The sequence below is a fragment of the Bombina bombina genome, chromosome 9 (assembly GCF_027579735.1).
Source record: "Bombina bombina isolate aBomBom1 chromosome 9, aBomBom1.pri, whole genome shotgun sequence".
Classification (NCBI taxonomy): domain Eukaryota; kingdom Metazoa; phylum Chordata; class Amphibia; order Anura; family Bombinatoridae; genus Bombina; species Bombina bombina.
Window position 1 is genome coordinate 20,485,511 of NC_069507.1, and position 17,625 is coordinate 20,503,135.

Here is a 17,625-nt window from a genome sequence, read left to right on the forward strand (position 1 = left end):
GAAATCACCCAGGTCCCTAGCTTTCCCTCTGTCACCCAATAACCCGCCCAGGTCACCCACTTACCCCGCCCTGTCACCCGCTAGCCCAAGTTAGATGATAACTCCCGCCCTCCCCGGCCTAACAAGCCCACTGTCAGCCTATCCCGCCCCGACCTCTCCTTACTATACTCCCGCCTCAGGCCTCCTCCTCCCGCCCCCGGTCCCGCCTCCCCGTGCGCGGCCTATTCCTCCTCCCTCCCGCCCGGCCCTGCCTCACCGCCTGTCTCCCCAGCTATCAGTCACCGCCGGGCCAAGACCATGTCAACCGGGCACCAGCACAGCCAGAGCCGGGCTATCCCCACCAGGACCATCCCCATCAGCGATTCCTCTCAGCTACCTCATGACTACTGCACCACTCCGGGCGGCACGCTCTTCTCCACCACCCCGGGAGGTAAGCGAGGCCGGGGACGGAGAGTGGGCCTGGGTCATGTGAGGCGGCAGCTGCAGTATGGGGAAGTAGTGTAGGCCTCTCAACCATGGTGACATATTGTAGTGCCCCATGTACTGTAGTACCTGCTTTGTTGTAACATATTGTAGCACCCCAATGTTATATCCCTGGCACCCCAGGCACACAATGCCATAGCCCTGGCACCCCAGGCACACAATGCCATAGCCCTGGCAATGCCATAGCCCTGGCACCCCAGGCACACAATGCCATAGCCCTGGCACCCCAGGCACACAATGCCATAGCCCTGGCACCCCAGGCACACAATGCCATAGCCCTGGCACCCCAGGCACACAATGCCATAGCCCTGGCAATGCCATAGCCCTGGCACCCCAGGCACACAATGCCATGCAGGGGGCACCCTGGGGCCATGCAGGGGGCACCCCGGGGCCATGCAGGGGCACCCACACCTTACACCACCCCAGTGCCATGCATGCAGTGTCCCTGGCACTTTACAGAACCCTAGTGCCATGTGCTGTGGCCCTGGTACAATGCAGAAACCCCATGTCATTCACAAGCCCGCTATATTACAGCATCCTAGTGCTGCTACTATTCTGCAGCACCCCAGTGCCGTGAAGGGCTCTCTTACATTATAATGCAGCACCCAGTATAATGCATGCATAGGTTCATATATACTGTAACATATTACAGAACCTCTTGATGCATGCACCTACGTAATCTAATACAACATCCCATGTAATGTAACATATGGTAACACCTAGTGTCATGCTGGATAGTGGTATAATGCAACACTCATATAATGCTTGTGCCTATTTACCTTTGATGCTGCATTACAACCTAATGTGTGCAGGACTATATTGTACTCACACATTACGCATAACCTTATATATTGTAACATTGCAGCAACTCACATAGTGCCTGCAGAACCTTATGTATTGTAACATTACAGCAACTCACATAGTGCCTGCAGAACCTTATGTATTGTAAACTTACAGCAACTCACATAGTGCCTGCAGAACCTTATGTATTGTAAACTTACAGCAACTCACATAGTGCCTGCAGAACCTTATGTATTGTAACATTGCAGCAACTCACATAGTGCCTGCAGAACCTTATGTATTGTAAACTTACAGCAACTCACATAGTGCCTGCAGAACCTTATGTATTGTAACATTGCAGCAACTCACATAGTGCCTGCAGAACTTTGTTTATTGTAACATCGCAGCAACTCGCGCAATGCCTGCAGAACCTTGTTTATTGTTACATTGCAGCAACTCGCGCAATGCCTGCAGAACCTTGTTTATTGTTACATTGCAGCAACTCACACAATGCCTGCAGAACCTTGTTTGTTACATTGCAGCAACTCGCACAATGCCTGCAGAACCTAGTTTATTGTAACATTGCAGCAACTCGCACAATGCCTGCAGAACCTAGTTTATTGTTACATTGCAGCAACTCGCACAATGCCTGCAGAACCTAGTTTATTGTAACATCGCAGCAACTCGCACAATGCCTGCAGAACCTTGTTTATTGTAACATTGCAGCAACTCGCACAATGCCTGCAGAACCTTGTTTATTGTAACATTGCAGCAACTCGCGCAATGCCCGCAGAACCTTGTTTATTGTAACATTGCAGCAACTCGCACAATGCCTGCAGAACCTTGTTTATTGTAACATTGCAGCAACTCGCGCAATGCCCGCAGAACCTTGTTTATTGTAACATTGCAGCAACTCGCACAATGCCTGCAGAACCTTGTTTATTGTAACATTGCAGCAACTCGCACAATGCCTGCAGAACCTTTTTTTTGAAGCTATGTGTTTGATTAATGGAGATTAGGGCAGACTATGGAAATTCAGCAATGCCTGCAATATGCATAAGGCTACCTTAAGAATGGCTTAAAGGCTGTTTTGGTTCCTATATGTCTGTGTATACCACCCAAGCACATTCCAGACGTATAACTGGATAACCCAACATTAGGTGAGAGGTTGCTGATTACAATAAACTGGAGTAAAATAGCTATAAACAAATGTAGGCCAGTTGTGTACATGTTGCAGCCTATAACTTTATTAATGTTTTTATAAAGGGGAGTAATAGAAATTCATGTCCAGGCATATTGTTTAAAACATGCTTTTTGTTTTAGTCCTAGGAGTTTTTTTTGCTCTGTATGTGTGCAGAATGCCAGTGGCTGCCATACCTCCAGGAATACTTTATATTGTAAACAAGGTTATGAAGCCAGGATAGCCCCATGACTCTTGCACAATAGGGAGGGGAGGGACTGGATGTGGCATAACTCCATATCTCTTTGGTAAACAGGCCTTTCCTTGCTGGCCCTATGTGCTCATATGCACGCAATATAGTAGCAGCATTCAGTCTTTGCTTCTTAGAATCCACATCAGTTCTTCGAAGTTATAACATTCTTGGCATCTTAAATTACAGCCCCCTGTTTTGGCTGTGATGCACTTGGCCCTTGTTGTGTTGCTCTAGGAAATGCTGCCGCCCAGACATGAGCTGTGAGTGAGGGGTTACTCCGTAGCGCTACTGGCAGAGGGAGGGGGTGACACTGCTTTTATTGGGTAGGAAGTTGCTTTCCCCTCTGCCATGTATAATGTGCATGCAGGCGTGTGATCTAAAGGCCGGCAGTGTGCTCAGGGTTTGGTTTGCAGAAGTGGGGGAAGTGTAAGAATAAAAATCCCTAGTAGCTGCATTACATCCCACAAATATTATCTTTTGTTGCAACCATTAAGATCATTCCTTACATGATTGTTGCAGATCTTTTGATCTTAAAAAAAAAATATGACCTATACATTGTGGGGGGTTTCTCTCTATATAATATAAATACTCCTACCTCATAAGTAACCACATATTTCTAGTTCATGGGTCAAACCCAGGAGCCAGCAAACTTCAAACAGTGCATTTGTTTTTAAAAGTCAAGCTGTGTTTTGTACATAGTTAAAAGGGCCATCTCAGTCTAAAAATGGCATGCTCTAATTCTGTAGAAGTATTGTTCGGGACCTGCAGAGCACTGCTGGTCTAGAGTGGAAACTGCTGCTAATTCAGTCAGCACAGCTAGTTACACAGAGAATAAGACTGCTGATTGGATTAGCAACAATTTTCATTCTAGACCAGCAGTACTCTGTGGGTCCCAAAATATACTTCTACTGTGTGTTTAACCCCTTTGCGGTGTGAGGTCACTAGTCTTAAAATGACATTCTCTAATTACAGTATGTAATATTTTTACTATGATGGCACATTTATATATAAATTTAATTTAAAAACATATGTCTGGGACAAGACTCCTATAATATGTTAACCCCTAAAGTGCAAGTAGGAGGGACTTTTGTCGTTCATCACGGCCCACTTTCCTGGTGGTCTAGTGCTCTAGCATCACCAGGGAATCCATAGATGCCTGTGTCACAACATATGTGCATAATCCCCAAGGCAGAACATGTGAACTAAGATGTCATTGCAGAAAATGCAGCATATTTGCAGAAAGAATAGAACAAATGCAGGAACTGTTTTGCTTTGCAGCGCTGCTCCACATCAGGCTGTTATCTTCAAACAGCACTGTACACTGGATGCACTGTGTAAGTTTTCCTTAACACAGTGCATCCAGAACAAAGTGCTGTTTGAAGAGAACAGTCAAATATGGAAAAGCGCTGCAAAACAGCAATACATTTATTGTTGACTGGCTCTCAAGGATTTTTTTCACAACACTTTAAAAACGTAACAAAACTTCTTTTTTTCAATGCAATTTTCAACTGTTGAAGTATATTATAAAACTTAAACAATTGCTTTATTCTCCAGTTAATAGACGCATTGCAATTAAACTGGTGCTTTAGTGTAACTGTCTAATTTAAAAATGTAATTTTATTTCAAAATCTGCAGAAAATGTTTCACAAAAAACATCTCATCGCAGAAAGTGAAGACAAGTTCTGTCTCTGGGTATTAATGACATCACCAAGCCCTGGATATGCTGGGCAGCGCTGCTGGACTTTTTAGATTTGGATAGGGGTGTTGGTATTCAAGATTTATAAATAACAAATGTTATAAAATTGCACCCGACTTCTTCATAATGACTGCTGGCTGGCAAATTTCCCCTTTGGAAAGAACTAAGTGCATATTATGTTGAGCTCTGTTTTTTTAGTAACAAAACAGAGGCTGTTTGTGTCAGAGCTGGGAGGTGCATTGTAGACATGAAAACGCTACAAAAATATCGGATGTGTTAAACTGCAGTTGTGAAACTGCTCATCCGAGTTAACAGAATGAAGTAGCAGCTTCTCATATAACAAGACTTAAAGGGATACTAAACCCAATTTTTGTTTTTCATGATTCAGAGTAGCAACTTTCTAATTTACTCCTATTATCAATTTTTCTTCGTTCTCTTGGTATCTTTATTTAAAAAAGCAGAAATGCAAGCTAACGAGCCTGCCCATTTTTAGTTCAGCACCTAAATAGCGCTTCCTGATTGGTGGCTTAATGTTACCACCAATCAGCAAGAGCTATCCAGGGTGCTGACTCCAAAAATGATCCGGCTCCTTAGCTTAGATTCCTGCTTTTTCAAATAAAGATACCAATAGAAAAAAGAAAAATTAATAGGAGTAAATTAGAAAGTTGCTTATAATTGCTGCTTTATCTGAATCATGAAAGAAAAGATTTGGGTTTATTAACCCTTTTTAAAGGTACATTAAAGGGACCGGAAATCCCAACATTTTCTTTCATGATACAATTTCAAACAGCCTTCCATTTTACTTCTATTAAATGTGCTTCATTCTCTTGTTATCCACTGTTGAAGTAACAGCATAGCACTACTGGCAGCTAGCTGAACACATCTAGTTAGCCTATCACAAAAGACAAATGTGTGCAGACACCAATCGGCAACTAGCTCCCACTAGTGTAGGATATGTGCGTATTCTTTTTTTAGTAAGGGATACTAAGAGAACAAAGTATATTTGAAAATATTAAGTGAATTTAAAAGTGTCTTAAAATTACATGTTCTATCTGAATCCTGCAAGTTTAATTTTGACTTTCCTATCCCTTTTAACCCCTTAAACAACCAAGGACGTGTCAGGCCCGTCCTAGAAAAAATGTCAGTTAAGGACGTGCCTGACACGTCCTCTGATGTTTCAAGCGGTGGAAGCGATCGTGATTGCTTCCAGTCGCTTTCAGGGTATTGCAGTGATGCCTCGCTAAACTGGATAGAGTTTATGAAGACAGGATTGTTCCTCAGACTTTCCCTGTTCCTGTAAAGATGGCAAACATTATTAAGAACGAATGGGAGAGGATTGGTCTTTCCTTCACCTCTTCGTCTACCTTTAAGAAATTGTTGTCGGTCCTGGACTCTCAATTGGAGGGGGGGGGGGGTCAGTCTCTAAGGTGAATGGCGCTGTCTCCACGCTTGCAAAACGCACTATTATCCCACTGGAGGATAGTTTGTTGTTCAAAGAGCCCATGGAAAGATGTTTTTTAACATTCGGGATATTTATTTCAACCAGCGGCGGCAGTTTCCACGGTTGCGGGAGCGGCTACTGGTGTGACTCTTTATCGGAACTGATTGAGGTGGATGGTCCCCTCGATATTATTCTTGATAGAATTAAGGCTCGCTAATGCTTTTATTTGTGATGCGAATATACAAATTATTTGTTTGAATGGTTAAACTGCTGGGTTTTCTGTTCAGGCCGCCGGGCTCTGTGGCTGAAGTCCTGTTCTGTGGACTTGACTTACAAGTCCAGACTCCTTACACTTCCATTCAAGGGAAAGAACTTGTTTGGTTCAGGCCTGGACTCCATTATTTCCACGGTTACAGGGGGCAAGGATGCCTTCCTACTGCAAGATAAAAAGAACAGATCTAAGGGACAATCTATTAATTTTCATTCGGATAAATCTCAGCGCCAGCAATCCTCCGCTAAGACCGAGCAACCTAAGACTTGGAAGCCGGCTCAGTCCTGGAATAAGTCCAAGCAGAGCAAAAAGCCTTCTGAGACTAAATCAGCATGAAGGGGTCGCCACCGGTCCGTCTATAGATCAGGTAGGGGGCAGACTTTCGCTCTTCTCAGAAGCTTGGTTCAGGGATGTGCAGGAACCTTGGGTCCTGGAGGTCATTGCTTAGGGTTACAGAATTGGGTTTGTCTCTTCCACCCAAGGGCAGATTCCTTCTCTCAAATCTGTCATCAAAACCAGAGAAGAGGGATGCCTTTCTGGGGTGCGTTCAGGATCTGTCCTCCTTAGGAATCATTGTCCCGGTTCCCATAGAGGAAGGAGGCTTGGGATACTACTCAAACCAATTCATGGTCCAAAAGAAGGAGGGAGCTTTCCACCCAATTCTGGACCTAAAGTGCTTTAAACAAGTTTCTGAATGTCCCCTTGTTAAAGATGGAGACGATAAGGTCTATCCCCTTAGTCCAGAACGGACAGTTTATGACCACTATAGATCTGAAGGATGCTTACCTTCATGTCCCAATCCACAGGGAACACTTTCAGTTCTTAAGGTTTGCCTTCCTGGACCAGCACTTCCAGTTTATTGCTCTTCCGTTTGGCCTAGCTACTGCCCCAAGAATTTTCACAAAGGTTCTGGGGGCTCTTTTAGCCGTGGCCAGAACCCAGGGCATTGCAGTAGCACCTTACTTGGACGATATTCTGGTACAAGCACCATCCTTTCATCTAGCGGAAGAACATTCAGAATTTCTTCTCTCTCTTCTTTGATCCTATGGATGGAAGATAATCTTAGAAAAGAGTTCTTATTCCAAGAACCAGGGTAGAATTCCTGGGCACTATAATAGACTCACTAGTCATGAGGATATTTCTTTCAGACCAGAGACGCTGCAAGCTGGCTTCGGCATCTCTTGCCCTCCGGACCTCATCAAGGCTCTTTGTGGCGCAGTGTATGGAGGTGATTGGTCTCATGGTGTCCAGCATGGACATAATTCCCTTTGCCAGGTTCCGTCTCAGACCGTTGTGCATGCGGAGACAGTGGAACAGCAATCATTCGGATCTGTCTCAACAGATCTCTCTGGACAACCGGTCGAGAGAATCGCTCTCTTGGTGGCTCTGTCCAGATCACATCCTTTTTAAGACCATCCTGGGAGATTGTGATTACAGATGCGAGTCTCTCAGGATGGGGAGCAGTTTGGGGAGCCAAGAAGGCTCAGGGCCTTTTGTCCCGGGGTGGAGAACTCTCTTCCGATCAACATTCTGGAACTTTGAGCAATATTCAATTTTCTGAAGGGATTGGCACCGTTTGGGTTCGTCCCAGTTTATCAGATTACAATCAGACAATATCACCTCGGTGGCTTACATCAACCACCAGGGAGGAACGAGGAGCTCCCTAGCAATGAGGGAGGTATCTCAGATTCTGGAGTGGGTGGAGGCCCACAACTGTTTGCTTTCAGTGATCCACATTCCGGATGTGGACAACTGGGAAGCGGATTTTCTCAGCAGACTAACCTTTCATCTGGGGGAATGATCTCTCCATCCCGAGGTGTTTGCGGAGATATGCAACAGGTGGCGGACTCCGGAGATGGATCTCATGGTGTCCCGTCTCAATACCAAGCTACCCAGGTATGGGTCGAGATCCAGGGATCTTCAGGTGGAGCTAATATATGCATTAGTGGTGCCTTGGAGGTTCAGTCTAATATACCTTTTTCCGCCATTACCTCTCCTTCCTCGAGTAGTGGTCCGCATGAAGCAGGAGTGATACTGATTGCTCCATTGTGGCCGCAAAGGATGTGGTTTGCCGATCTAGTGGGGATGTCGTACTATCCTCCATGGAAGTTACCTTGTCGCAGGGATCTGCTGGGAAAAGGTCCTTTTTGTTCATCAAAATCTAGATTCTCTCAGGCTGACACTGTGGATATTGAACGCTTATTCCTAGCCAAGAGAGGTTTCTCTGAGAGAGTTATTTATACACTCATTCAAGCTCGTAAGCCGGTTACTCGTCGCATCTATCATAAGGTGTGGAGGACCTACTTATTCTGGTGTAAAAAAAACGTTGATTCCCCTGGCATAAGGTCAGGGTTTCCAGGATTCTTTCCTTTCTCCAGGATGGTCTGGAGAAGGGCCTTTCTGCTAGCTCCCTTAAGGGACAGATTTCAGCCCTATCTGTTTTACTGCACAAGAGGCTCGCTGAGCTTCCAGATGTTCAGTCTTTTGTTCAGGCTCTGGCTAGAATCAAGCCTGTGTTTAGATCTAGCGTTCCTCCTTGGAGTTTAAATCTTGTTCTTAAAGTTTTGCAGAAGGCTCTGTTTGAGCCTATGCATGTAGTTGACATTAAATTACTGTCTTGGAAGGTTCTTTTTCTACTGGCTATTGCTTTGGCACACAGTCTCTGACATGGCTGCCTTGCATGTGAGCCTCCTTACCTAGTATTTCATACTGTTAGGTTTTTTTCCTAAGGTCGTTTCAGATAGCAACATCAATCAGAAAATTGTGGTTCCTTCCTTGTGTCCTAATCCTCTTCGAAGGAACGGTTACTTCATTATTTGGATGTGGTTCGGGCCTTGAAGTTCTATCTTCAGGCTACAAAGGAGTTTAGATCGACTTCTTCTTTGTTTGTTGTCTATTCTGGGAAGCATAGGGGGCAGAAGGCCTCGTCCACTTCCTTATCTTTTTGGTTGAGAAGCATTATTCGCTTAGCTTATGAGACAGCAGGACATAAGCCTCCTCATAGGATTAAGGCTCATTCAACTAGAGCAATGGCTTCTTCTTGGGCCTTCAAGAATGAGGTCTCTATAGATCAGATTTGTAGGGTGGCTACCTGGTCCTCCTTACGTACTTTTTTTTTTTTTTTTTTTTTTTTCTAAATTTTACAAGTTTGACGTTTTGGGGGAGAGGTTTTGCAGGCTGTGGTGCCCTCAGAATAGGGTCCGCCTCCTTTTTTGCCCTCCTGTTCATTCAGTGTCCTCTGGGGCTTGGGTATATGTTTCCCACAAGTAAGGAATGAAGCTGTGGACTCTCTTCATATATTAAGAAGGAAACAATGAATTATGTTTACCAGATAATTTCCTTTGCTTTTGTATGAGGAGAGTCCACAGCCCCTGCCCGTATTCTCCGAAGGGTGGACCTAAATTTTGTTTTGTTCTTCTGGCACCATTTATACCCTGATATTTCTCCTACAGTTCCTTGTTCCCTTGGCAGAATGAATGGAATATGAGCTTTTGGCTGGGGTGTCTTTGCCTCCTCCTGGTGGCCAGGTTCTGTATTCCCACAAGTAAGGACTCTCCTTATACAGAAAGAAAGGAAATTATCTATCTGGTAAGCATAATTCATGTTTTTTAGGCACCGATGCAGAGAGAGACACTCTGTGGCCCTTTCTGCATCAGCCAGTGATGGTGCCGATCGTTAATGGGTGGAAGCCATAGCAGGGAGACGGGTGGGCAGCCCATCGCTGGTGAAGTTCCGGCATCCAGTTACTTTAGGGCGCGCACGATTAGTGCTGCAAGATTTCTGCATCAGATCACCTAACCACAATGCTGTCAGATCTCTGCATCAGATAACTTAACCCCAATGCTGCCAGATCTCTGCCTCAGTTCAATTAACAATTAGTGCTGAGCCTGTACTGTTGTGTGTGTGTATATATGGGAAGGCGGGAGAGGGAGGAGGGAATAAAATACATGTTGGGAAAGGGATCTGGGAGGTGGATGGGGGTAGGGTATTGATGCGGGGGGGGGGGGCGCCGCTACACTACAGAAAAATTGAGTATTTTATCTCCTAAAAAAAAAGCAAAATTTTCACTAAACTGGGTACTGGCAGACAGCTGCCAGTACCCAAGATGGCAGCAAATAGGTAGAGGGGGGTTTAGAGAGCTAGTAAGTTTGTTTTTTTATTATTTGATCGCATTTGGTGGTAAAATGGTGGCATGAAATATACCAAAATGGGGCTAGATCAATACTTTGGCTTGTCTACAAAAAAAAAAAAAATAATATCTATCTATCCTCACTCACTCACTCCTGACAGATATCAGTGTTACAATGTAACTATCACTAATTTTGAGAAAAAAAATTGGAAATAGCAAAGTGCTACTTGTACTTATCGCCCTATAACTTGTTGCAAAGAACCTGTAAACATTGGATATTTCTAAACTCAGGACAAAATTTAGAATCAGTTTTTTTGGTGGTTGTAGATGAGTAACAGATTTTAGGGGTCAAAGTTAGAAAAAGTGTTTTTTTTTTTTTTTGTTTTTTTTTTCTTATATTTTATAAAAAAAAATTATAGTAAATTATAAGATATGATGAAATAATGGTATCTTTAGAAAGTCCATTTAATGGCGAGAAAAACGGTATATAATGTGTGGGTACAGTAAATGAATAAGAGGAAAGTTACAGCTAAACACAAACACTGCAGAAATGTAAAAATAGCCCTGGTCCTAAATGGTAAGAAAATTGAAAAGTGCTGTGGTCACTAAGGGGTTAAACACTAAATACATTTTTTGAGCACAGTATTGAGGTTTTTACCCACCTCCCTCTAGTCATGGGTCCGTCTTTCACTACATTCCAGTACCAACGTGTTTGCACATGTGCAGTAACTTTACTTCAGATACCTGCAGTGTAACTTAGGTTACAAAATGGCAGCACCCATGATCCGAGGGAGGTGCATGTAATGTGTTATTGTCCCTTTAAGAGATAGGTAAGATTAATTTGTGCATGGGTGTGTTTCAATTTTTAATAGAATCATTTATGCAATGTCTTCCTTGATCAGAACTGCTTCTTGTAAAGGTTTGTGTTTTTCAGTGGTATATGCACACATACTGTGAGTGCCCTGTGCACCAGGATTCAGATGCAGCACCTTCTCAGACGGTCAGCAGTGGCTTTTGTCACACAAATGACATCTTCAGACACAGTACACACCACCTCCAGCGCTGAGGTGTAGTGTTTGAATGCCGGTGCATAGCCCCTCACAGTATATGTGGGTATGCCACTGAAAACAGTAATAACGTTAGCTAGAAGCCTTTTTGCTTATGGAAGTATATACTTAGTTGCAATGCACATTTACATACTTTCTATCCCTTTAGCTAACTCCTTGTAAAAGTGCGTGTCCGTGGAACGTTTCAAACTGTTGGGTGATACTTTCAATGCATTGGTATTGTCGGTCGCTTTTCTGCGCTGTTCCAAGATGTTTAGCTGACTCTTGGCATTGCAAACTACCACAAATCAAATAGCTTTAATCTAAGTGCGCTCAGGAGAAAAGCAAATATTATATCATAAAGGAAACGAGTAAGAAACAGCCCCAGTAATCTCCCCAGGGCTTTATTTAAAGAGCATAGCACCTGGCTTAATTTAGGTCAATATTAAGCTAAAATGAGCTGAAAATGTATTTTTGTTGCACAAATTATCAATAAATCAATTTGTCTTATTTATAAATGTTAAACATTTAAAGCACACATTAACTGCATAATTCAACAATGTTATAATATTGCAAAGAATAATACTTCCGACACCCGGCTAATTCCAAATGCCACCTGGTTGCCAACATTTACTGTGGAGAACACCGAACCCTTTATACTGCGGCAACATCCAAAGCAGTTTTCATATATAGTTAAATAAACGCCCTGCAGTTGTGGGGGGGGGGGGGGGGTTGGTTGCCGCCCTGCGGTCTTGATATTAATCGCCCGCCTTGTAACCGGTTTAACGTGAGAAACCTACTGGAAGGAAATAAAGTACGGCTTGTTTACTCCCCTGTGATCCAGCTAGTGCAGCCTCTTACTTTTCTTTAATTTATTCAGATAGAGCAGCAGTTTTAAACTGTTTTCAAATTTGCATCTATTATCAAATTTGCTTAATTCTCTTGGTATCCTTTGTTAAAGAATCAGCAATGAACTACTTGGAGCTAGGTGAGCCAACAGCATTTGTGTCTAGCCATGGATCAGCAGCTAGCTCCCAGTACTGTATGGCTCTTCCTGAGCCTACTTGGGTATGCTTTTCAACAAATATTTAGAGAATGAAGTAAAACAGATAACACAAGTAACTTGGAAAAGCTTTAAAACTGCATGTTCAGCAACTTGTGCAGTGACATAAGGTGTGCATCTCTCAGATAAGGAGAGGGGATATATTCCATGAGAGCAGTGATCAGCACTACAGTACCTAGTTACACAACTTGTGCAGTGACATAAGGTGCATCTCTCAGATAAGGAGAGGGGATATATTACATGAGCAGCGGCCAGTGATCAGCACTACATTACCTAGTTACACAACTTGTGCAGTGACATAAGGTGCATCACTCAGATAAGGAGAGGGCATATATACCATGAGAGCAGTGATCAGCACTACATTACCTAGTTACACAACTTGTGCAGTGACATAAGGTGCATCTCAGATAAGGAGAGGGGATATATTACATGAGCAGCGGCCAGTGATCAGCACTACATTACCTAGTTACACAACTTGTGCAGTGACATAAGGTGCATCTCTCAGATAAGGAGAGGGGATATATACCATGAGAGCAGTGATCAGCACTACAGTACATAGTTACACAACTTGTGCAGTGACATAAGGTGCATTTCTCAGATAAGGAGAGGGGATATATTCCATGAGAGCAGTGATCAGCACTACAATACCTAGTTACACAACTTGTGCAGTGACATAAGGTGCATCTCTCAGATAAGGAGAGGGGATATATTACATGAGAGCAGCGATCAGCACTACACTACCTAGTTACACAACTTGTGCAGTGACATAAGGTGCATCTCTCAGATAAGGAGAGGGGATATATTACATGAGAGCAGCGATCAGCACTACACTACCTAGTTACACAACTTGTGCAGTGACATAAGGTGCATTTCTCAGATAAGGAGAGGGGATATATACCATGAGAGCAGCGATCAGCACTACAGTGCCTAGTTACACAACTTGTGCAGTGACATAAGGTGCATTTCTCAGATAAGGAGAGGGGATATATTACATGAGAGGGTTAGAAGGCTGCTAAATGCAGCTGCACACCACACGTGTATTATGCCCAGCAGTGAAGGGGTTAACTAGGGAGCTTGCAGGGTTAATTTTAGCATTAATGTAGAGATCAGCCTCCCACCTGACATATCTCACACCCTGATCCCTCCCAAATAGCTCTCTTCCCTCCCCCATCCACAATTGTCCCCGCCATCTTAAGTACTGGCAGAAAGTCTGCCAGTACTAAAATAAAAGGTATTTTATATTTGCATATTTACATATTACATGTTTAGGATCCCCCTCTAACGTAATGGTAGCCATCTTGGGTACTGGCAGCTGTCTGCCAGTACCCAGTTTAAAATAAAATGTTTTTTTATTTTTTTTGTAATTTTTCTGTAGTGTAGTTTGCCCCCTACCGCCCTCCCTCCCTCCGAGATCCCTTAGATCACTTTTATTTATTTTTGTTTTTCACTCTTTCTGTTCAAATTTTTTCTCCAGTGTAGCGGCTCCCGTGCATGCCCCCGCCCCCCTCCACATCACACGGCCCAGCGATGGCCGCCCACCCGCCTCCCAGACTGGCTCCCACCCACCAACGATACCGGCCATCGATGTCCGGTGCATAGAGGGCCACAGAGTGGCTCTCTCTGCATCGGATGGCCAAGGAGAGTTATTGCAGGATGCCTCGATGTCGAGGCATCGCTGCAATAACTGGAAAGCGGCTGGAAGCGATCAGGATCGCTTCCAGCCGCTTTAAACCCTAATGTCGTACAGGGTACGTCGCTGGTCTTTAAAGACCAGGTTGTGTGTGACATACCCTGTACGACGCGTCGTTAAGGGGTTAACATACCCTTGCAGAATTTATGATTTCTTGGCCATTTTTCAGAGAATATGAATGATAACACAAACTTTTCTTTCACTCATGGTTAGTGTTTGGCTGAAGCCATTTATTATCAATCAACTGTGTTTACTCTTTTTTTTAAATCGTAATGACAACAGAAACTAGCCAAATGACCCTGATCAAAAGTTTACATACCCTGGTGATTTTGGCCTGATAACATGCACACAAATTGACACAAAGGGGGTTTGAATGTCTATTAAAGGTAACCATCCTCACCTGTGATCTGTTTGCTTGTAATTAGTGTGTGTGTATAAAAGGTCAATGAGTTTCTGGACTCCTGACAGACCCTTGCATCTTTCATCCAGTGCTGCACTGACGTTTCTGTGTTCTGAGTCATGGGGAAAGCAAAAATTGTCAAAGGATCTGCAGGAAAAGGCAGTTGAACTGTATAAAACAGGAAAGGGATATAAAAATATATCCAAGGAATTGAGAATGCCAATTAGCAGTGTTCAAACTCTAATCAAGAAGTGGAAAATGAGGGGTTCTGTTGAAACCAAACCACGGTCAGGTAGACCAACTAAAATTTCAGCCACAACTACCAGTAAAATCGTTCAGGATGCAAGAGGAAGAAAAGCCCACAAATAATTTCAGGTGAATTACAGGACTCTCTGAAAACATGTGGTGTGGCTGTTTCAAGAAGCACAATAAGGAGGCACTTGAAAAAAGATGGGCTGCATGGTGGAGTCTCCAGAAGAAAGCCATTACTACGCAAATGCCACAAAGTATCCCACTTACAATACACCAAACAGCACAGAGACGAGCCTCAAACCTGCTGGCACAAAGTCATTTGGAGTGATGAGACCAAAATTTAGCTTTTTGGCCACAACCATAAACGCTACATTTGGAGAGGAGTCGACAAGGCCTATGATGAAAGGCACACCACTCCTACTGTGAAACACGGAGGTGGATGGCTGATGTTTTGGGGTTGTGTGAGCTACAAAGTCGCAGGAAATTTGGTCAGAATTGATGGCAAGATGAATGCAGTAGGTTATCAAAAAATACTGGAGGAACATTTGCTTTATCAGCCCGTAAGCTGCGCATGGGACATACTTGGACATTCCAACATGACAATGATCCTAAACACAAGGCCAAGTCTACCTGTCATTGGCTACATCAGAATAAAGTGGCTCTTTTAGTCTCCTAACCTCAATATCATTGAGCCACTCTGGGGAGATCTCAAACATGCAGTTCATGCAAGACAGCCCAAGAATTTACAGGAACTGGAGGCTTTTTGCCAGGAAGAATGGGCAGCTTTACCATCTGAGAAGATAAAGACTCTCATCCACAAATACCACAAAAGACTTCAAGCTGTCATTGATGTTAAAGGGGGCAATACATGGTATTAAGAACTGGGATATGTAAACTTTTGATAAGGGTCATTTGGGTAGTTTCTGTTGTCATTATGATTAAAAAGAGTTAACACAGTTGATTGATAATAAATGGCTTCAGCCAAACACTAACCACGAGTGAAAGAAAAGTTTATCATTCATATTCTCTGAAAAATGACCAAGAAATCATACATTTTGCCAGGGTATGTAAACTTATGAGCACAACTGTGTGTATGTATGTGTATATGTGTGTATATCTATCTATCCGGAATGGGTGCAAGAAACAAGGGGGATTACAAATAAAAAGTAATACAACACATATTGTATTACTTTTTATTTGTAATCCCCCTTGTTTCTTGCACCCATTCCGGACTGGGGTTAAACTGCCTGTGGCTCTGGTGACATCACAGCTTTTTTGGAGTGCTATTTAGCACCCAGGGCTGGATGTTACTGAGTCAAAGGATGTGTACCTGATCCGGTCTTGGAGTGCAGTTCCCTTCCATGTTTTGTATTTTCTATGGGTGATTACATCCACCTGTGCACCCCTTCTTTGTTCTCAGTCTGTTTGGCTTTGTGAGCTCGCATGATGGTGTGGCTGTGTTAGGGACTCAGGCAATGGAAAGGACCTTGACGTGGTGCCTGAGCTTTCCCATTTGGCCAGATGCGGTGACTAACCTTTCCAGTTGTGATTTTATCTTAGCTGTGAGCTAGCTGGTGAGTGCTGGGTGTTTCTATGTGTGTATGTATGTATGTATGTATGTATGTATATATGTGTATATGTGTGTGTGTGTATATATATATATATATATATATATATATATATATATATATGTACACACTGTTTATGGAAGCTGTATATCTATATGCTTAGTGTGATGAAACCCTCATACTGTAATATAAATGTTTTATTACACATAGGTTTACAAACAAATCTTTATAGTTTCATAATTTGTCCTTTTTCATATGACGCTAGGATTTACCATCACTAAAAATAAACTTGACTTTCATTGATCACTTAGTTAAAAAAAAGTGCTAAACTCACCCTGTCTATGACGCGGCTTCTTGCTAAAGTCAGTGCCTCCGGCCACCCACGGCACAGAGCTCTTCTCTCAATGTGGTGAGCCTCTAAACCAAGTCTGTCAAAAGAACTGAAATAAGGGGGCACTCTGCTGAGGCTTAGATACAAGGTAATTACAGAGGTAAAACGTGTATAATTATAACTGTGTTGGTTATGCAAAACTGGGGAATTGGTAATTAAGGGATTATCTTTCTTTTAAAACAACAAAAATTCTGGTGTTGACTGTCCCTTTAAGTTTTTAACCTCTGCAAATGTTTTAATTTTAAATACATAATCAATTGGGTCCTCTTTCACTCCAGGTGAGGGTATAGCTGGTGAGCACATATAAAGCAGGCATACACGTGTGTGCTTCAGTCACTGGCCATATCCTTATCTATAGTAGAATGTGTGTTTTCCAGGAGAGGCTTCCGTTTAACCCTTTTAAATGTGATTTAAAAAGATGTGCTAACAAAGCTGATAGTGTTATATTTAAAGGGACAGTCAAGTCCCAAAAAAACTTTCATGATTCAAATAGGGCATGTAATTTTAAACAACTTTCCAATTTACTTTTATCACTAATTTTGCTTTGTTCTCTTGGTATTAGTTAAAAGCTAAGCTTAGGAGGTTCGTATGCTAATTTCTTAGACCTTGAAAGCCGCCTCTAATCTAAATGCATTTTGGTAGTTTTTCACCATGCACGTGAATTTACCATGAAGTTAGCTCTGATTGGCTAAAATGCAAGTCTGTCAAAAGAACTGAAATAAGGGGGCAGTCTGCTGAGGCTTAGATACAAGGTAATTACAGAGGTAAAACGTGTATTATTATAACTGTGTTGGTTATGCAAAACTGGGGAATTGGTAATTAAGGGATTTTCTATCTTTTAAAACAACAAAAATTCTGGTGTTGACTGTCCCTTTTAAAGGGACAGTATACACTCATTTTCATATAACTGCATGTAATAGACACTACTATAAAGAATAAGATGCACAGATACTGATATCAAAATCCAGTATAAAACTGTTTA

The 17,625-nt window shown here is 42.8% G+C and overlaps 1 protein-coding gene across 1 annotated transcript in view; it reads left to right on the top strand.

The window, feature by feature from the left end:
- Nucleotides 1–200: 200 nt before the first annotated feature.
- Nucleotides 201–17,625, top strand: part of EIF4EBP2 (eukaryotic translation initiation factor 4E binding protein 2) — a 30,888-nt gene continuing 13,463 nt past the window's right edge. The window contains exon 1 of the mRNA XM_053691937.1: nt 201–430. Within this exon, the coding sequence (XP_053547912.1) occupies nt 298–430 (133 nt within the window). The 5' untranslated portion in view covers nt 201–297. The remainder of the gene's footprint in view (nt 431–17,625) is intronic.